The sequence below is a fragment of the Leucoraja erinacea genome, unplaced genomic scaffold, assembly GCF_028641065.1.
Source record: "Leucoraja erinacea ecotype New England unplaced genomic scaffold, Leri_hhj_1 Leri_632S, whole genome shotgun sequence".
NCBI classification, from domain to species: domain Eukaryota; kingdom Metazoa; phylum Chordata; class Chondrichthyes; order Rajiformes; family Rajidae; genus Leucoraja; species Leucoraja erinaceus.
The window spans coordinates 41,924-64,182 of record NW_026576545.1 but is presented as its reverse complement, the minus strand read 5'-3'; the positions used below and the strand labels follow the sequence as shown (position 1 = coordinate 64,182).

Below are 22,259 nucleotides of genomic sequence, written 5' to 3'. Positions count from 1 at the left end.
CTGGAGTAACTCAGCAGGTCAGGCAGCATCTCTGGAGAATGTGGATAGCTGACATTTTGGATTGGGCCCCCTCTTCAGACACTTAGGAAGTGATTCTATGGCCAACAGATAGTAGAAGTAGACTCAATATTAATCTTTTAACTGAAATTCGATCTCCCCTTAAAAAGTCAAAATTTGCCAGGCCACAAGGGAAGAGTAGAGAGCTAGGACGAAATGGCCGAATGGACTCTAATGATATCCCATTCTATGATTCAACTTTTAGAGAATTATGTCTAACAAAGGAATCAGAAAGAATGATCAATTTCATCTCGATGAGATGCTCTGACTAGGCAGCAGCCCATTAGAAGTAGAACGTTTTCCCAAATTATGTTAGTTTGTCCAGAAGAGTATTGGTTCAGTCCATGCTTCCCTAAGATTAGCTTATTGTGATGCAGGAGAACCAAAACAAGCAGTTGGCGAGTCCCTGAAGTTGGCACTGGGTGACCCATACTAATGTGTAATTAACAATATAAGTTCCAGCTGTTTGCAGCTCTGGTGGCTGGGAGTGGCTACACAAAGTCAACGCCATGGTCAAATTATAGACACTCACCACTTTCCTCTTATTGGTGGGGAAACTCCCATTTGATTTCACAATGACTGTACAAAGCTTCACATCTTCTGGATGGGTGCACTTATCCTAAATTCAAAAATAATATGTTTATTCCTCCATTTGAGGTTCTCCATATACAGTTTTCTAACAGGCCACCATTTAAATTCTAAGCTTGGCTGAGGTAATAAGGTATTAAAATACAAAATACTTGTCCAAGAGATTGGAAGTGAGATATATTTGCTAGACTGCACAACATTCCATCAAAATGAAATGCTTTGCTTAATTGTAGTGGGAAATTGGATGCTACTTTTATGAAAATTAACATCTCAAAAAGAGAAATAAAATAAATGAGCATATGATGTGTTCTTAGTAACAATGGTCATGGGAAAAATCCTGCCTGGAACATCAGGAATATTCTCTCCTCTTCCAACTGTGCAACAGGAATTAGTTTAATTTGCAAACATGTCATTGGAATATGGAGGTGGAAGGCTCCAGTCTAAAATAAGGTACCTACAGCAATGCAGCTCTTCCTCGAATACCATGTACAATTGCACAGAATTGTGGTGCAACTAGTAAAACAGCTTCCTCACAGCTTCATTGGCTAGAGTTTGCAATACTGTCTACGTGGAGTTTGCATGTTTTCCATGTGACCAGGTAAATTTTTTGTCAGAAAGCTGTGAGTTGCTAGGTAGGTTGGCCACAGCGAATTGCCACTAGCATGTATGTGAGAGAGGACAGCAAGGGATAGGATGGAAAAAGATGTTGAGAAAGTGAGGAGAAGAAAACAGGTTAGGATAGAATTATTGTAACAAATGGTGATTGATGGTCAGCATGAACCTAGTGGGCTGAAGGGCCTGTGGTCTACATGTATGATTCTAGAAGTCTCATTACAGATCGTGAATCTAAAACTGTCACTCTTGTACCTAATGTATGAAAAATAACTGGACAAACTGGCCAAACTCTTGTCTCAAAACAATTTAGAAGAACATAGAAAGTTCTTCTTTACCTTTAATGGTGCCTGGATTTCCGACTCAAACCTGCTGCTTCTCTTGGTGTTCACTCGTTTTCTCCTTTTACGCAGCACCACGTAAATCTGCACGTACACCAACAGCGTGATGATGAAGGGAATGAAGAAGGAGAAAATGGACGAGTAGACCACAAATTCGGGATGGTGAATAAGACAGGTGGCATCATTCCTGGTGTCTGAGAGTTAGAGATGATTCATAGATTATTCCCATATTCATTAAGTCAATGCTGACTTTCATAAATCAGATGTTATCCTCATTGTTCACTGATGTGCAATCTAATGGAACAACGCCTAATATAAGAAGAATATTTTTTTCTCAGCTAGAGGATCAAATGGCTTTGACAAATTGTATTTTTTCCCATTATTAATTTCAGAGTTGGTTGTATATTTTCATATTTAACCAGGTCTGCTTGACCTTTACACCAGGCCTGCTTGACCCTTACACCAGGCCTGCTTGACCCTTACACCAGGCCTGCTTGACCTTTACACCAGGCCTGCTTGACCCTTACACCAGGCCTGCTTGACCTTTACACCAGGCCTGCTTGACCTTTACACCAGGCCTGCTTGACCTTTACACCAGGCCTGCTTGACCCTTACACCAGGCCTGCTTGACCTTTACACCAGGCCTGCTTGGCCTGCTTGACCCTTACACCAGGCCTGCTTGACCCTTACTCCAGGCCTGCTTGACCTTTACACCAGGCCTGCTTGACCCTTACTGCAGGCCTGCTTGACCTTTACACCAGGCCTACTTGACCTTTACACCAGGCCTGCTTGACCTTTACACCAGGCCAGCTTGACCCTTACTCCAGGCCTGCCAGGCCTGCTTGACCCTTACACCAGGCCTGCTTGACCTTTACACCAGGCCAGCTTGACCTTTACACCAGGCCAGCTTGACCCTTACACCAGGCCTGCTTGACCTTTACACCAGGCCTGCTTGACCTTGACACCGTGACAATGCCCGGGTGGACAGTCCAAAAAGGTGATGAGATGTGCATTTCAGCTTTAACATGCTGACCTAGAAACAGCATTATATACTTTCTTAGGGACCAGCTCTGATCTAGATTTTACATGCAGGACTGTCAGGTGAGACTTGATCACCTTGACTGACACTGAGACGAGAGTGAAACTCATGTAATTGCTGAGCTGAATGGAAATGGTGTCACATTCGGAGTGGCGGCGCGGCTCTGGCTGCAGCGGCTTACCGGCGGTCCCGTTGTCTTTGTGTTTTTTATGTTGTTTATTTTGTTTGGTTAGTTTAGTTTTTTTGGTTTTAGCTTGTGTTTTGGGGTGGTTGAAACGGGGTTTGCAGTCTCTCCCTGCGGGGGAATACGACCTTTTTGGTCATATTCCCCTTCTCTGCCTCCGTCTGCGCTGAGGCCTAATGGAGCTGACGACCTCGAGGCTCCGGAGGCAGCGCACCGTCAGGACTCGCTCTGAGCTCGCTCCCGTGAGGGTGGTCCGACTCTGGGCTGGAAGAGGCTGGGACGCTCCCGTGAGGGCGGCCAGCCCGAGGGTGGAACGAGGCTCCCGTCGGAGCGCCGAGCTCGGGAAGGTGCGGCGCTGGCAGCCCGAGGGAGGTTCGGCGCCCAAGTCGGGGCAGCCCAGCCCGGGGAAGAAGCGACGCCCAAGTCGGGGCGGCCCGGTCCGGGGGAGGTTCGGCGCCCAAGTCAGGGCGGCCCGGTCCGGGGGGAGAAGCGACGCCCAAGTCGGGGCGGCCCGGTCCGGGGGGAGAAGCGACGTCCAAGTCGGGGCGGCCCGGTCCGGGGGAGGTTCGGCGCCCAAGTCCTCACGTGAGGGTGGCTGGGACGGTGTTCGGGCGGTGGTGGCCTGAGTCCGGGGTTCGGCCGCGGGCCAGCAGCTGCTTCTGCAGGACTGGTGGGCGGCAGCTTCAACCACCCCGGGCCGCGGTGTTTGAGCCGCGGGACTGTCTTAACATCGCCCGGGGGGGGTATCGCCCCAGCGCAGAGGGAGAAGAGGAGGGAAGAGACTGCGACCTAAGACTTTTGCCTCCATCACAGTGAGGAGATGCTGGGTGGACTCACTGTGGTGGATGTTAAAATATGTGTTTATTGTTGTTTTATTGTATGGTATTATATGTATGACTGCTGCAATTTCGTTCAGACTTCGGTCTGAATGACAATAAAAGGCTATCTATCTATCTAAAAAAATCATATGTGGTTAAAGTGCACATTGTCAGATTTTAATAAAGGCTATTTATATACATTTTGATTTCACCATTTAGAAATTACAGCAGTGTTTATACACAGTCCCCCCCTTTTCAGCATACCATAATGTTTGGGATGCAGCAATGTCATGTAAATTAAAGTAGTCGTGTTTAGTATTTTGGTGCATATCCTTTGCATGCAATGACTGCTTGAAGTCTGATTCATGGACATCACCAGTTGCTGGGTGTCTTCTCTGGTGATGCTCTGCCGGGCCTGTATTGCAGCCATCTTTAGCTTATGCTTGTTTTGGGGGCTAATCCCCTTCAGTTTTCTCTTCAGCATATAAAAGGCATGCTCAATTGGGTTCAGATCGGGTGATTGCCTTGGCCACTCAAGAAATGACAATTTTTTCACCTTGAAAAACTCCTTTGTTGCTTTAGCAGTATGTTTGGGATCATTGTCTTGCTGTAGAATGAACCGCCAGCCAATGTTTAGAGGCGTTTGTTTGAATTTCAGCAGATAGGATGTGTCCATACACTTCATAATTAATTATGCTCCTACCATTAGCAGTTACATCATCAATGAAGATAAGTGAGCCAGTACCTTCAGCAGCCATACATGCCCAGGCCATAACACCCCCAGCACCGTGTTTCACAGATGAGGTGATATGCTTTGGATCATGAGCAGATTCTTCGCTCCTCCATACTTTGTTATTGCCATCACTCTGAAATAAGTAAATCTTCGTCTCATCTGTCCACAAGACCTTTTTCCAGAACTGTGCTTGCTCTTTTAAGTACTTGGCAAACTGTAACCTGGTCATTCCTTCAAGCTCGGGAGCGACAGGAGTTTGGTGATTGGCTGTAAGGTAAGCTCTTGGGAGTTTCTTTTGTCTCCTTACAAGAGAGGCTAGTTTAAAACCGGACGCGACCAGCTAGGAACACATTCCTTGCAGCTCGGGAGCGGCAGGAGGGAGTTCGGTGATTGGCTGTAAGGTAAGCAATTTGCAAATTGGTTGTGGCAAATTGGGAAATTTATCAGCCAATATAAGCAAGGTTTGCTGTTGGGTAGCGCCTTGTTGAGGAAAGTGCCTTGTGAGAAAAGTGTGAGTCTTTAGCTTGAGAGTCTTCGGCGAGGAGGCTGAGGAGAGGAGACTACGCAAAAAGCTGGAGAGGATGGGACGCAGTGAACACATGATGGGTAAAACGAGGCAGTGTGATGCTTGCAGGATGTGGGAGGCCAGGGACACCGATGGAGCCACTGGCTGCTACAACTGTGGTAAGTGTGTCCAGGTTCAACTCCTGAAGGACCGCGTTGGGGCACTGGAGAAACAGCTGGATGACCTCAGGGCAATCCGGGAAAACAAGAGTTTCCTGGACAGGACCTTCAGTGTGGTTGTCACGACGAGGGAGACGGGAAGAACGAAGTGTGTGATGACTGAGAGAAAGGGTAGTAGACCGACGTCGGGCAGAGCAATAGTGATGGGAGATTCCATTGTCCAAGGTGCAGACTGAGATTCTGTGGCGGCAGGCGAGACTCAATGATGGTGTGTTGCCTCCCTGGTGCCAGGGTTCAAGATAGCACAAACCAGATTCAGAACATCCTCGAAAGGGAAGGTAAACAGACGGCAGTAGTTGTGCACGTAGGCACAAACGACATAGGGATGAAGAGGAAGGAGGTTCTGTCACGCAAGTTTAGAGAGTTAAGGGGCTGTCCCATTTGGGTTACCTAATCTAAGAGTTAAGAACAGTGTCTTCAACCTTCAAGCTCGAGGGCTCTCGCCTGGAAAGCCTCAAGCTGGAACCGACCGCACACACATCGCAAAGGCAGAGGCCGGGGAAAGCGGGGGGAGCGCTGTCTGAAATTCACACCCGCGATGAAGAAGAAGGTAAACGGCTGCCACAGTGTATGGTAAGTCCTTCCTTTAGAGAGCGGGGGGGGGGGGGGGGGGGGGGGTGGGTTGGAGAAAGGGGAGCAAGGTGGGGAGAAGGAGGGAGATGCGGAGAGAAGGGGGAGGAGAAGGGGAGAGAAGGAGGAGATGGAAAGAAAAGGAGGAGAAGGAGAGAAGGGGAAAAGGAGAGAGAAGGGGGGGGGGGTGAAGAGGAGAGAAAGGGAGAATGAGTGCAGACACTTAAGAAGTATTATAAAGTTTAGCAGGCATTTAACCTAACAGTCATTTTTTTTTGGTCCTGAAAACTTTAATGAGCCAATCAAAATGCCCGGGCAGCGAAGGAGATTGTCTACGGCTGCCCTCGACTGCCTGTAACTACACAGCGACCCCACTCCACTGCACTACGAGTTCAAATGAACCATGCTGAACAATTTTTATTCGCAGAAATTTTTTCAACATGCTGAAAATATTTCTGCAACCTAGCTGAAGGCACGAGTATTCGGAAACTTCCCTCGAACATGAAGGAGAGTTCCAGCGACCTCATAGGACCTCCTAGGACCACGTGTCGACCATGCTGCAAGTTTGAAGGTCGAAGACACTCATCTAAACTCGCAGATTAGGACAAGTGGGACAGCCCCTTAAGGAAGAAGACTGAAAAGCAGGACTTCTTGGGTGGCTATCTCCGGATTGCTTCCTGTGCCTCGTGCTAGTGAGGACAGGAACAGGGTGATAGGTGGTCTGAATGTGTGGCTGAGGGGCTGATGCAGGGAACAAGGATTTAGATTTTTAGACCACTGGAATCTCTTCTGGAGTAGGGGTGACCTGTATAAAACGAACAGGTTACACCTTAACTGGAGGGAAACCAACGTTCTGGCAGGTAGGTTTACTGGGGCTACATGTGTGGGTTTAAACTAAATAGTGGGGGGGGGGGGGGGGGGCGGGGGAGGGATTGACAAATTGGGAGTATAAAGATGTAGTTGAAGGGGAAGCGAGTTCAGGAAAAGTTACAAAAGACTCCCGAATTAATGGGAAGGAATGTTCGAGAAGGGATAAGAGAGTAAGGTCAGGGCCAATTGCAAGCGGTGCAAGAGGGGAGGTGAATACCGAGGTCAAAGTGTTGTATATGAAAGCGCAAAGTATAAGCAAATAAAGTGGACGAGCTTGAGGCTCAGTGAGAAATTGGCAAGTATGATGTTGTGGGAATTACAGAGACATGGCTGCGAGGGCCAGGGCTGGGAACTGAATATCCAAGGGTATAAAAAACCCTTTCTGGCGCAAGTCCTCCCTCCACCACCTCCAGTTTAATATCCATTGTGAATATTTTGGAGGACCAAGAAACCAAGAACCAAGAACCAAATATATCTCCTATCGAAAAGACAGACAGGTGGGCAGAGGGGGCAGGGTAGCTCTGTTGTTGAGGAATGAAATTCAGTCCCTAGGGGTGACATTGAAACAGGAGATGTGGAGTCAGTATGGATAGAACTAAGGAATTGTAAGGATATAAAGACTCTAATGGGACTTATCTACAGGCCCCCAAACAGTATCCTGGATACAGGGTGCCAGTTGAATCAGGAGTTAAAATTGACATATAGTAAAGGTAATGCTATGGTTGTTATGGGAGATTTCAACATGCAGGTAGACTGGGAAAATCTGGTTGGGACTGGACCCCATGAAAGGGAGTTTGTGGAGTGCCTCTGTGATGGATTCTTAGAGCAGTTTTGTCCCAAACATTATGGAGGGCACTGGAAAAATGGGACATTGGAAAGGTTGAGATTTTTCTTCTGGAATGTAGGAGTTCATAGAGGTATACATACAAAATTATGTTGGTGTCTAATAACTAGAAGGGAAAGGTCTAAATGGGACCAGAGGGGCAACATTTTGTACACAAGAGTTGGTGGGCATGTAGAACAAGCTGCCAAATCATCTGGTGGTACATGGTTTCAAACTTTAATATCTTCTGCTTGACAGGAGAGGGAAGTAGAGAGAATGACGGGAGAAGAGTGATACTTGATTATGTTGACTGTTTTTCCGAAGCAGCATGTAGATGATGTTTATGGGGTGTGGGAAGGCTAGTTTGTGCAATGGACTGGACTGCATCCTTAACTTTCTGTAATTTCTCACGGTCTTGGGCTGAGCAGTTCCCTAACTAAGCTGTGATTTGGCCCAATGAGATGCTTTTTGTGGTGCCTCTGTACAAATTGGGACGAATCATTGGTGACACGTTGAATTTCCTTCATTTTTAGAGGAAGTAGAATAGGACAAATTGTTCATGATATTCACATGCTGGGATTTGAAGCTCTCAATCATCTCCACTTCAGCACAATTGATACAGACTGGGGTGTGCTCTACACTGCTTCCTGAAGTTGATGACCAACTCTTTTGTTTTCTTGACGTGGAGGGAGTGATTGATGTCTACCACACCACTGATACCACTAAACTCTGCCTCCTCATAATTTCAGATCGAGTAGTGGTGTCATCTGTAAACTTAAAGATAGAGTTAGAGCAGAATTTAGCCACAGTCATGAGTGCACAGGGACTGAATTAAGGGTCTGAATTCGCATAGAGGAAGATTTGCTCCTTACTGACTGTGGTCTATGGATTAGGAAGTCAAGGATCCAATTGCAAACGTGCTGAGTCCTATGTCCAAGATTTTGCTTGAAATCATGGTGTTGAATAAATAAAGGGGAAATAAATGGGGCACAAGAAAGAGGGGGAAGGAAGAATTTAGTTAGTTAGGTTGTAAGCTACCTACACAGAATAAGTGGTACTGTTCCTCGAGTTTGTGTGAGGCATCATCCTGGCAATGGAGGTAGCCTAGGACAGGTGGTCAGTGTGGGAAGTGGGGTTAAAATGGTCAATAAACAGCCTTGGTAGACAGAGTGTAAGTGTTCAGTAAAACGGTTGCCTAGTCTACACTTGATCTCGCCGATGTACAGGAGACGACTTTGGGAACACCAAATGTAAATGAGGTTACAAGTGTACGTAAACCTGTTACACCTGGAGGACTGCTGGGGTCCTTGGACAGATGCGTGGGAGGAGGAATAGGGACAGTTATTACATTTCCTGCAGTTGCTGGAGAAATTACCTGAGGATGGTCTGTTTTGCTTGGGAAGGGATGAAACAGCGCTGTCTCTGCGGAAAGGAGCGAGGATGGGAAGATGTGAATGGTGGTGGGCTCACATTAGAAGTTACGGAAATGTCAGAACCATGTGTTGAAGGACGACGACCAAGGGAACACTATTCTTGTTCCGTCTGGAGGGAGGTGGAGCCAGAACAGAACTGCGGGACACAGATGAGATGCGGCTGAGGTAGCCATCTATGACAGCAACGGAGAAACCACGTTTACTAAAGAAAGATGTCTGAGAATGGAAAGCCTCATCTTGGGAACAAATGTGGTGGAGACTGAGAAATTGAGAGTAATTGATTGTGTCTTTGCAAGTGGCAGGGTGGGAGGAAGTGTAGTCTATATAACTGAGGGAGTCAGAGGTAATTAAATGAGTCTGCCAATACGTGTCACTGTTTTTCCAGGGACTGTGGGGCCAAGATGATGGCGTCTATCTTGAACCTGTTGCAGCAGTAGACAAATTGCAATGGATCTAGGCTTTGGCAGGCTGTAGTTAACATAAGATATGACCAACCTATCAAAGCACTTCAGGATAGTGTTTGTCAGACCCATTAATCATTAAGGAATGCCTTGTTTCTCTTTGACATCAGGAAGTTAGTGGTTTTCCGAGAGCAGATGAGAACCACACATTGGCGTTGAAAGAATTCACAAATGTCCGTGCTTACTCCTGCTGGTCCACGAGGACATGGCCAGGAACTCTATCTCAGCCAATCACTTTATGTGGGTTCACACTCAGGGAGGCCCAGCTGACGCCTTCTACGATGTCTGTGGACAAAGGTGCAACCAAGGCTATTGGGGTAGGTCGTGGTGCCCGCCAGAAGGTTCATTGGTTGGCGGGATCTCGCCTGAAGGCTCAACGGGACCAGGAACCAGCCATAAGGATCATATGGGCCCACTCAAAGACCTAGCAGACGGTGGAACCATGAGGGAGCTGGAGATGTCGGGCACTAGGAGTGGGCCAGAAGGGGGGTGAACCGGGGCAATGCCTCCAAGGCCTTCAAGATAGGGTGCAGGAGGCGCCTCCGGAATACAAAGATGACTGGGCAAGGAGAAGGGGATGTTGGTTCGCTGGAACTGCTCCAGTACATCGAGCGAGCGGGGCCGATTAGAGTTTGAATAATATCAACGCCTGCAAAAATTCAGTGTAATTTTCATACCTGGTTGATGTAGTTTTTTTTAAAGTTACAGTACCTTACAATAAATTGTTTCAAGCATACCCGGTTCTAAATGCAGGAACATTAAGATGGTTACTGATGTTACAAACGGCTATAAAATGAATATAATTTCAAAGTGAAATAGGAGATTTCCGTGGAAAGAATATTTTACCAAAATACAAGGTGAGGTCGCTGCAAAATGCTCACTTAAAACAATACGCCGTCAACTCAGGATTGTTTCTTAGCCCTCTGACAGGTGTGTCAATCTAACCTTGTAGCTCGCTGTTAATCGATTCATAGCTATTTTCATTCCTGGTGCGTATCGAACTTCTCCAAATGTAAACGCTTCAAGTTACGCTTCTTGTGTAGTGGTAAGGGGGGGGGGGAGATGATAGGATAAAATACCATATATTTGCATTTATATAGCGATCCTGCTGCGAAATCTTTGTCGAAAGTTGTATTTTATTTCAAAGTGGGAATTGGAAGATGGGGACAGAGATGCTACACATAGATTTTGATAGGAAGGAAACGTTACAGCAGCTGAGTAAAAGATAGGTTCAATGAAGATCGGGCGAGGGGGATTGGGGTGGGATCAAAGTATCTATAGCTGGGACTTGCCTAAATGAGAACTGAGATGGATCAACCTATGGTACATGCTCGTAAATTAATAAAACAAATGTTCTTTAAGTACTGAAGAAGAGTTTTGGCCTGAAACGTCACCTATTTCCTTCGCTCCATAGATGCTGCTGCACCCGCTGAGTTTCTCCAGCATTTTTGTGTACCTTCGATTTTCCAGCATCTGCAGTTCCTTCTTGAACACTTCTTTAAGTACTGTTGTTTCTGGGATGGAATTACTGATAACAAATAATCTAAATTCTATATTTTGTCATAATGTCGCTGAAACAATGGCATATTTTGTGATATTTATTGAGATAGAAAGATACAACTGAGTTTGGGCAAGATATTACCTTGCAACATTCTGTTTGTCTGATTATTGTGAAATGGAAATCAGAAATTATGGGAGGATTACATAAAACTACAATTCAAAAGTAATGAATATACAGAGTATTCTTATTTCCATTATGAACATACAATAGTGATATAGCACACCAGGTCCTACTACGGTAAACTCACGAGCTACTACGGGATGACAACGTGTTAAAAAGTATCAAATTTTTACATCCTGAGTATATTTTACATGTGGACATTTTTCAACATGTTGAAAAATCTTCACGAGTTACCACGTTTCCCGAGTACCTGCCGTTAGCGCTAAGAAATGGCATGTTAGCCTTTATAACAAGAGGAATCGAATATAGGAGCAAAGAGGTCCTTCTGCAGTTGTACAGAGTTCTAGTGAGACCGCACCTGGAGTATTGGTATTGGGAAGGACATTTTTGCTATTGAGGGAGTGCAGCAAGTTTAATTCCCGGGATGGCGGGACTGTCATATGCTGAGAGAATGGAGCAGCTGGGCTTGTACACTCTGGAGTTTAGGAGGATGAGAGGGAATCTCATTGAAACATATAAGATTTGTTAAGCGCTTGGACATGCTAGAGGCAGGAAACATGTTCCTGATGTTGGGGGAGTTTACGAATAAGGGGTAAGCCATTTAGAACGGAGATGAGGAGACACTTTTTCTCACAGAGAGTGGTGAGTGTGTGGAATTCTCTGCCTCAGAGGGCGGTGGAGGCAGGTTCTCTGGATGCTTTCAAGAGAGAGCTAGATAGGGCTCTTAAAAATAGCTGAGTCAGGGGATATGGGGAGAAGGCAGGAACGGGGTACTGATTGTGGATGATCAGCCATGATCACATTGAATGGTGGTGCTGGCTCGAAGGGCCAAATGGCCTGCTCCTGAACCTATTGTTTATTGTCTATTGAAACGTCCCGAGCTCTGACATACCTGCTACGTTTATTCTACGTGTTTACCACGAGTTTTGATTTTTTTTTAATGTCTGGAGAGCTCTTGGGTGAACTCGCAAAGTGGGACAGGGCTTCACACCCGCTGAGTTTCTCCAGCATTTATGTCTACCTTCGATTTTCCAGCATCTACAGTTCCTTCTTAGACTTTTGCGGTGATGGCGGCATCTGCGGTTCCTTTCTGTTCCCCGCGCGAGGGGGGGAGTGTCCTGGCCCATGGCGGCTCCTGATAAGTGATATGTTCCCTCTGCGGGTGCTGCCTTGCCCGCTGTTCCTCCAGCACTCTGTTATTTTATGTTTGGCTCTGAAGTTGAAGGCGGACCCCCCCTGTGTCTACCTTCAACTCCCTGTCTGTGGTGGCTCAGCGGGACCGGCAGGGGCTCTGGGGAGAGAGTTCTGGTCGAGACCCTTCTTCAGACAATCACAAGTACTCTCACTGACGAGAGTTCAGTTCAATCTGAAGAAGCCTGTACAGAGGGATAGCCAAGTCTATCCCTCATTGCTAGCAGCTGATGGGAAGCGGCTGTAAAGTAGGAAGCAGCTGAAAAAGGACAGCGCTGCTGGGGGGGGGGAGATCCTTTCAGAGCGTGTGGGTAGTTTGTCCAGGGGTAAAGTTGCGGGAAGGGCAGGAGGGTTGAGAAAGAGGGGGTCGGCCAGGGATCAGCGGGCGATGGATAGCAGGACCATATGTCAGTGCGAGTAACCTTAATTGATCCCTTGTTCGCGGGACACAGGAGTAAGCTCCACTGCCCACCGTGATATTATCCATTACTCGCTGACCCGCTCCGCTCTATGATCTCTTGAACTGGTCCCCTCACTGTTCAGACGGAGAGCACTGCCAGCGGTGAGCGGGCCGGCAGAAGGCGCTGAGATGGCAGTCGGTTTGGCTGGCCGGTGCTTCCCTCCCCGGCCACAATGCGGTGGCGCCCGGAGCACCACGGCAGCGGTGAGTGAGTGTTACTGGCATGAACCCGATCCCCTCCTTCTCAACGCTCCTTCCCTCCTCGCAACTTTACCCCTGGCTAGACTGTGAAAGGAACTCTCCCCCGAATTGTCATGTTACTCACGACACGTGACTCATTTATAATTATTTATTTATATTTCTATGAAAATAGTTCCCAATCAGGCCCCGCACCTCCTAAGGCCGGCACTGCTGATGAGGTGAAGAGAGCAGGTTAAAGCAAAACAGGAAATTTCCTGACAAGGAGTCAAATTAAAATGAAAATTACGGCACCCAAGAGAGGATGTGAAAATATTTGGAAATTAAAATTCAAAGATGTTTTATTTACATACAGAGCAAGAGAATAACTCAGAACTGAGTGCCACTGTGATCCTAAAAGGTTGTGTGAAGGCAAGAGGAAATGGATAAGGTTAATTTTGTGACACTCTTTACAACAGATGATGTTGCTAAGAGGGAAATAAGAAGTGATAAACATTAAAATCTTTAATTTATAAAGTACAGTTTAATCTGACATTATCCGGCCTTGCTGGCAGTTGGCTGCCTAACCACCCACATAAATCTACCTCTCAATGTACGTAGTCAGCCTTTGGAAAAACTAAGTGTTGAAACGGACGTTTAGCCTTCAAAATATTTAAAATAACTTGGACAAGCTTATTTGGATACACTGACATCCTGCTATTGATTTTTGTTCATTCTTAAATATTTAAAAAATGCATCAGACCTTTTCAATTAAATAAAAACTTTAATTTTCGGCAGTGCAAACAAAACATTGGTAATTTAAAAGAGAAGCATAAAAATATAAAAAATTCCTGAATTTATTTAATTATAGAAAAAAAAACATTGATCAAGTAATTGAAGAACTGATAATGTAAATATATACAAACTATATTTAATTTTGATGGTAAACAATGGTAAAGTGGCAAAGTCTTTTTTTTCTGAATAAACAAATACACGTACTTCTGTACATCATCAGGAATCAAACACTAATATAGTTATAGGAAATTAAAAAATGGGGAAGAGGATCAAAATTAAATTTCCAACCACAAATTCCAATCACGAGTTGATACGGGATTTTATATTTAAGACGGTCAAATTACTAAACAAAACTGGGTATCAAACATTAACAAAATAGGGACAAATAAATTTGAACTTTAAGGGTGGGGACGGATTTACTTTCGTAAAGTTGCCCTGGGTAAACGGGACGAAAAAGATTGTGAACCTATGGACTAGACCAAGTGGGACCCGATGTGCCCCGTTCCCACAATAGAATATTTCACTACACACCCATAGACCCCAACAGGTGTGGCTGAGGGGTTCCCGTTATGACGCGAGTCACGGCAACCCTCTACCAACTGCACCTAGCCATCCCTCTTCCTACTCCCACCCTCGTCCATTCCCCCTTATCCCCCAGCACTCCCTGTCTCCCTCATCTTCACCCTCCCTCTTCTTTCCTCTCTCCTCCTCCCCTCCCTCTCCTTTCCCCTACCCTCCTTCCATAACCCATGTCCCCTCCGTATCCCTCTCCACTCTGTCTACCTCCCTGGTTCCCCACTCCTCATCTCCCCCTATCCCACGCCCCCCCATATCCCTCACCTCCCCCACTGCCCTCTCCCTCTATCCCCCCCCACTCCCTACCTCCCCCACTCCTCTCCATCCCCCCCTCCTCCCCCACTCTCCCTCCTTACCTCTCCCACTTTCCTCTCCCTACTGCCCTCCTCTCCCTCTATCCCCCTGATCCCCCGCTCCTCACCTCCCCCCTATCCCACTCCCCGCAATGCAAATCACGTGTTTTTAAAATGAAACCTCCCCAGCCCCACAAAGAAAATCACTTAAAAAAAAAAAACCGTCAAGCTGGATTTCATAGCCACTCAATCGATCCCATGTGGGGTGGGGTGGGGGAGGCAGCGTCAGATGGGACCTGGACTAATCGGGTCTCGAGCAGGATGTCGGAGCCTATCAATCAGCCCCACGTGGGTGGGGGTGGGGGGTTCGGCGTTGCTCCCAACCTCCCTCTTCCTGGCCCTATCTTCCATTCCCCTCATCCCTCAGCACTCCCTCCTACTCATCTTCACCCTCCCTCTTCTTTCCCCTCTCCTCCCCTCCCTCACCTTTCCATTTCCCTACTCTCAGTCACTGCCTCCCTCCCTCCATAACTCCTCCTCCCTCCCTCCCTACCCCTCTCCTCTCCTTCTATCCCCCTTCTCCCCCCCCCACTCCACACCTCTCCACCACTCTCCGCTCCCCCCCCCCCCACAATGAAAATTGTGATTTTTTTTTGTAAATGAATATTATGAAGTCAGTGTGAATGAAAACGGAAGAATTTGAAAAAGCGGATTTTTTTTAAATGGCAATTTTTAATGTAAATTAAATTCGGGATCCCATTGTGACATCATACGCTGCCAATGGCCAGTGCAAGTGGAAGTGATTTATGGTTTTTGTAAAGTTTAAAATGTGAATAACTTGTAAAATATCCCATCAACCTGAACAAAACTTGCCACAGGACATCACAGGACAATGGTGAGTAAGGTGGGCCAAACATGTAGCTCAATCGTGTACCGTTTTAGGGTAGTTTCGGGATCAAACACTCACACATTTAAACAAACAAGATGGAAGTTTTACTAATATATATAGATGATTGTAAGATGAAATCATGGCAGCATCTATCTATATCACTAAAACTCTCATTTTGTTTGTTTTCGAGTGAGTGAGTCCTGGAAACGGCGCCAAAACGGTACACGATAGCGCTACAATTTTTGGCTCACCTTACTCACCATTACTTCTGGGTGTGCAATAACCACGTTTCGTTCAGATTGTTGTTATATTTTATAAGTTATTGACATTTTAAACTTTATAAAAATCACTTTTCCACTTGCTCTGCCCATCAGCCATGTTACAATTACATCACAATGGGATCCTGAATCTCATTTACATTTTAAAAATCGCGATTTTCAAAATAAAATCCGTTTTAAACAAAATCTTCAATTTTCATTAACAGCTGACATTTTTCATTGTGGGCGGGTGGGATAGGGGTGAGGTTTCATTTTTTAAAAACATCGCGATTTCCATTGTGTGGGGGTTGGGTTAGGGGGGAAATTTCATTTGGAAAAAAAAGGCGATTTTCATTATGGGGGGATGGGATACGGGAGAAGGGAGAGGAAGAGGAAGAGGAGTTATGGAGGTGAAGAAGTGAGTGAGGGTAGGGGGATGATGAGCCGAATTTTAGTTAAAAATATAAGAAGATATTAAATTGGCTTCTGGGCTAGCTTACAGCTTATATTTAGTGTCAAATTAGGCTTTCCTCAGGTTGCGGTGTGTGAGATAATAAATCCTATAACATTGTCTCCCAAGTGACAAGCAGAGAGGAGAAGCTAGAGAGATCTCTTTGATGTAAGATGCCATAAACCAAATGGTCTATGTTTATGAGGGACCAAGTGACAGAGAGGAAGCAGCGAAAAAGCTAAGGTGATCTCTTTGGAGATAAAATGACCTAAAGCAAATGGCCAATGTTTTTAGTATATCTTGTACCATTTAAACAAAAGGCCTTTGATGTGATGCATTCTGTGGAAACCTTTTCCTGTACCTCTGACCATGACTAATGTCTGTGGAATGTGCTAAGGGGACAAAAAAAACCCTATTTAAGGCAATGTAATTCTGTTGTTCAGCGAAGGTGGACGGAGGACGGTCAAGTGTCTGCATTGGTCACTTGACTGGAATTCTCCCTCCCTTCCATCGGCCGATGTTAAGTAAAGTTTTGAACTGGTCTACCAAACAGTTTGTGTGGTGTCTGTTTATTAAGAAGCGAACCTGGTTTAGTAGTTAAGAAAAGTAGCTTTTTCAGGGGAAGGGAGAATTGAGGGAGAGAGTTGGGCAAGGGAGGTGGAGAGGGGAAAGGAGGGAGGGTGGGGGGGTGGGAAGTGCTGGGGATGAGGGAATGGAGGAGGATAGGGGTAAAAAGAGGATTGGGGAGGGTTGCCGTAACTCGCGTCATAATGGAGATCTCTGGCATCACAACAGGAACCCCTCAGCCGCACCTGAGCAGTTGGGGGCTATGGGTCAATGGTGGAATATTGCTTTGGGGGATGGGCCCAACAGGTTCGACCTGGTCTAGTTGAAAATAAGTGATAAATTTGAATAAAAGCAAAGTGATGGGTGTTAAATCAAAAAAATATATACTGTCTTTGTGTGGTGTACTGGCATGATATTCTTGCTGGAGATCTGAGGTGGGGACAATTCATGATCAGCACAGCAGTTTATTCCTGACAGATACAATGCCCGCATTGATCTAGATTGAAATGTGGTTGGATGTGAAGCTTCAGATGCAGAGAAAGTAAAAATTGGCAAGATATGTAGGGTAGGGTTGTAGAGCACGGGGTAGAGTTTGGTCGGGTTGTAGTAGTTAGCTGTGTTGAGTAGGCTTTTGTTGTTAGCAGTGTTGAGGATTGTGCAATAAAGTGACAAAACAGTGAATACAGTGAAAATCCAGAATCATAGTTTGAACGCCAGTCTGAGCACGGGGTAGCCGACTTCCAGAATTACATCGCTGGATCTCCGTGGACACGGAACCGGTAGAGGCATGTGTATTCTGGATGGCCCCAGTTCTTATGCACCCGCAGTTCGATGACTTTGTATGCGGGAGCATCTTTATTCTACAAAGCAAAAGAACATGATGACAGATCAGGGAACCTGTGCTTCAGTATGAACGTACTGTAGGCAGGAGTGAAGATGGATTATCCACAAACCAGACTTGAAACATCCTGCTGATCATGGATTTCAGGACATTCTATTCAATTACATACAGCATTGATAACAAGCATTTTGTCATGGAAAAGGTAGATGTTTTACAGAGGTATGAGAAGAACATGGATCTCAAATTACAGCAGGAAATACTAGGAGCAACAGCTTTATTCCATGTAGCATTGTGGATGGGGAGAGAACATGCTTACTTACACAGGCTTGCTTTGTGGCAACTGACAAATTGTGAATAAAGTGGCCAAGAAAAATAAACTTCTATCCTGGAAAGATAAAATGCTGGAGTAACTCAGTGGGTCAGGCAGCATTCCTGGACCTGCCTGACCTGCTGAGTTACTCCAGCATTTTGCGTCTTTCTTTGGTAAACCAGCATCTGCAGGTTCTTGTTTCTACAATCTGTAATCTGGTTTCATTATTGGTTTAGCAAGTTTGAAACATGTAGATGCTTCAAGTAGATCAGCCACTGATCCAGCTCTCCTCGGTTTTCCCTATCTTTGCACCTGAAAACATGTTTATTCTAGACCAGATTGCATGAATGGTCAATTAAAAAAGGTATCTCTGCACACCTGCTGCCTGACCCGAGTATTTCTAGCATTGTGTTTCAGTCCTCCATCACCTGCAGATTTGCATTTTTTTATTTTTAACTAGTCATTTGTTCCAGTCAATACGATATTTGCAATAATACGAGCCTGAAGAAGGGTCTTGACCCAAAACGCCTCCCATTCCTTTTCTCCAAAGATGCTGCCTGTCCCACTGAGCATTTCTTTCTTACACAATGTGCTATTTGCAAATCACAAACTTCTGACATACTTGCCAAACATATTTAATCTTTAGCAAAAGACAAATGTGAGAGAACTTACTGACAGTCCATCTGATCCCTTGGGTCAGATCTTACAGCCAAGACCCATGAGCATTACTGAAGGGGGCTGCAAATCTGTTCAGTTGAGAAGGGATCAGCTGCAAGCAAGATTGGGGAAAGGGGGTTGGACAGGAATCTACAATAGGGCCTCAATTGTAAGTCTTAGCTGATCAGTGGCACAGGAACAAGAATGATTGGGGTTAGATCTTGGTGATCAAGAGGGCAGTACAGGGCCGACCTTAGGTTCCAACCAGTGTTGCATTGTTAAGGTAGAAATAAATTGTGGAGAACAATACATCCAGAATGAAGGAGCTCGGGTAAATTAGCATTAGTAAAACAAAAAAGTAACTAAAGATGATAAATTTCCATGGCTGGACAAACTGCATCTTAATGTTTTGAAAGATGGCAATAGCAACAGTGTCATCTTTCAAAATTCCATAAATTGTAGGCTTTTCCCACAAAACAGAAGGTAGCAAATTCCAGAATGGAGGGAGATTAAAAAAATGGAAAGTTACAGATCAATCTGCCTTTTAGAGTTATGGAAAATAATGCAATCTATTAATACAGAAGTAGTAACATGATGCTTAAAATAAATAGGCTGAGTAGGGTCAAGTTTGATTTTCAATGACAAATGTTTAACAAATACATTCAAGGTTTTTTTTATGGTTTAACTAGCAGGAGTAAGATGGTGTGTATTTAGACTTTCAGAAATTGTCCAACTAAGTCCCATTTATAATTTGGACAAAGGGATCAAAATGTATGGAAGTTTGCTAACCAAAGCAGGGTGGCTGTGTGAGCTGAACAGGATTAGGAGAGGCTTCTTTGGATAATGATAGGTTAAATGAATGAGCAGGGACATGCAGATGAAATATCATGCAGAAAAATGGTTGGAAGAAACATAAAAAAGTATGTTGTTTATCCTGGGCATGATCAACTTGGTTGAACGTCTGTGGCAATGCCCCAAAAGAAGAAAGAACAACAACACCCTGCAAAGACCAATGCGGAGACCACATCAGATGCACAACGGGGATAATCACAGTAAATACTGCAGTTTCCAGGGTAAAAGGGATTTCAAGACACTGCATAAAAACAGCAACGTGCCAGAATTTCAAGCTTTAGTTGCCTTCACTGGAGTTCATCCCCTTTCACTCACTAATGGCTCCTTGATCATGTGATTGATCTTTGCCACCTTGATCTTCATTAATGGAATGAATCAGCTTGGCATTCTATAAAGCCTTTGCCTAAAGCAAATATGGTTTAAGTGAGAAAAAGGTGGCATGGAGGCGCAGCGATAGAGTTGCTGCCTTACAACTCTGGGTTCCAGAGTTTACATTCTCCCCGTAGGTTTTCTTCGAGATCTTCGGTTTCCTTCCACACCAAATACATGTTTGTAGGTTAATTGTGTTGGTATAAATGTAAATTGTCCCTCGTGTGGGTCTTGTGAGTCTGTGGAATTCTCTGCCTCAGGGGACAGTGGAGGCAGGTTCTCTGGAAACTTTCAAGAGAGAGCTAGATAGGGCTCTTGAAGATAGGGGATATGGGGAAAAGGCAGGAATGGGATACTGAATGTGTATGATCAGCCATGATCACATTGAATGACGGTGCTGGCTTGAAGGGCCGTATGGCCTCCTCCTGCACCTATTGTCTATTGATAGTGTGAGTGTGCGGGGATCGCTGGTTGGTGCGGACAAAGGGCCTGTTTCAGCACTGCATCTCTAAGCTAAACTAAAACATGGGTGAAGTCAGCACCAAAACTCAGAATCACAGTTCAAACACCAGTATCAAACTGGTGTCAAACCTGACATCAAACTGTCAAATATTGGCACATGCCAGATTTTGGTTAACAGTTACTACATCGCAAAGCATATTTTTGTAAAAGATAGATAAATATTTGAGGCAAAGGAAAATTAAAGCTTACAGGAAAAGGCCAAGGTTATATGATTGTTCCAGCAAATAATCAATGATCCTTTATGCACTTCCATACCTGCACTTCAAACGTCTGGATGGAATCCCCTTCCTCGTTATAGGTGTATTTTCCCAAAAGGACCCCTTCGGCTTGATTTTCATCATCCAAGCCCTGTGAACAAGTAGAAATTAGCAAGCTTTGCACACAGAAAATTACTCTCCAGTCACCCCAACAATTATACAAGCTGGTGAAAGTAGGACTTTCACCCTTGCCTGGAAAAAAAGCTTGGTTGAATATATAAAGTCATTTCATTTCAAACATAACTAGTAGTTCCCTAAAAGTCAATTGGAAAAATGTCATCATCTCATTTAGCACATGAATGAATCTGTACACAATCAAACAGAATGAAACGGTGGTAGAATCAGTGTGTCCCACCACAGGGGCCTCATCAGGCACCTCTATACCCCACAGAACTAAAGTGGAAGCAAGTCATCCTCAATCCTGAAAGAATACCAGTGAAGAATTGTTCACCCGCACTCAGGAAAGCACTTGCCATAAAAATTGTCGTTAGTATGTGTAGGGTGTGTTAACTTTAATCTCATCTATTGGTTGTAAAGTTGCTTAATCACTGTATGAAGCTTTTGTGGTTAACAGTGTTGAGGATTGTGCAATAAAGTGACAAAACTCAGTGAATACAGTGAAAACCCAGAATCACAGTTCAAATACCAGTATGAGCAACTTGTGTAGCATGGAAGATTGAAGATTATATTAGTGGGCCTTCTATTTGAGGGGTTATTGTTCTGGACTGTGAAATGGAATTTGCTCATTTTTAACAGAACTTGTTAATCCTATTGACGTGGATTGTGGGAACACTCGGGACCCTGAACATGGAATCCAATGTCCAAGAAAGCCTTGCCATGTTCAGCAGCATGTTCCAGACAAACATCAAGGTTCCCAAATACACACTCATATTCTATAGGTTTCACTCACATAAACAGAGAAGTCTTGAGGGGCACTTCTAATTGATCCACCCAGAGAAATTGATCTGGGAATGTGCTCTAGGGTAAAGGCTGTAGGCCAGATCCATTCAGCAAGCTCGATGACAACAAAGCCCTGGGAGCCTTTAAATGGCCAACAGTTCCCAGGATGAACCTCCGGCTGCAAGAGAGAACAAGAACAAAAAAATTAGGAAAGAATCTCAGTTTCATTTAGATATTCAGCGCGGAAACAGGAAATATTAACACTGGTGGCCGATTATGAAAAGGGGAGATGCAACGAGACCTGGGTGTCATGGTACACCAGTCATTGAAAGTAGGAATGCAGGTGCAGCAGGCAGTTAAGAAAGCAAATGGTATGTTAGCATTCATAGCAAAAGGATTTGAGTATAAGAGCAGGGAGGTTCTACTGCAGTTGTACAGGATCTTGGTGAGACCACACCTGGAGTATTGCGTACAGTTTTGGTCTCCTAATCTGAGGAAAGACATTTTTGCCATAGAGGGAGTACAGAGAACGTTCACCAGACTGATTCCTGGGATGGCAGGACTTTCATATGAGGAAAGACTGGATAGACTCGGCTTGTACACGTTGGAATTCAGAAGACTGAGGGGGGATCTTATAGAAACTTACAAAATTCTTAAGGGGTTGGACAGGCTAGATGCAGGAAGATTATTCCCGATGTTGGGGAAGTCCAGAACTAGGGGTCACAGTTTAAGGATAAGAGGGAAGACTTTTAGGACCGAGATGAAAAAATCATTTTTTACACAGAGAGTGGTGAATCTGTGGAATACTCTGCCACAGAAGGTAGTTGAGGCCAGTTCATTGGCTATATTTAAGAGGGAGTTAGATGTGGCCCTTGTGGCTAAAGGGATCAGGGGGGGTATGGAGAGAAGGCAGGGATGGGATACTGAGTTGGATGATCAGC

General features: G+C 45.0%; 2 protein-coding genes across 2 annotated transcripts in view; both read right to left on the bottom strand.

The window, feature by feature from the left end:
- Positions 1-227: 227 nt before the first annotated feature.
- Positions 228-1,799, bottom strand: LOC129694346 (D(2) dopamine receptor-like; the record flags this gene model as incomplete). Its single annotated transcript, XM_055631049.1, has 2 exons — positions 228-676; positions 1,596-1,799. Coding segments are annotated over 2 exons (465 nt in total), but the record flags the coding sequence as incomplete, so codon positions are not given.
- A 14,269-nt stretch (positions 1,800-16,068) lies between these two features.
- LOC129694344 (SUN domain-containing protein 2-like) overlaps positions 16,069-22,259 on the bottom strand; it is a 40,593-nt gene continuing 34,402 nt past the window's right edge. The window contains exons 15-17 of the mRNA XM_055631048.1: positions 21,329-21,496; positions 20,417-20,509; positions 16,069-17,470 (exon numbers count right to left, since the gene is read on the bottom strand). Coding sequence (XP_055487023.1) covers positions 17,357-17,470; positions 20,417-20,509; positions 21,329-21,496 — 375 coding nt within the window. The 3' untranslated portion in view covers positions 16,069-17,356. The remainder of the gene's footprint in view (positions 17,471-20,416; positions 20,510-21,328; positions 21,497-22,259) is intronic.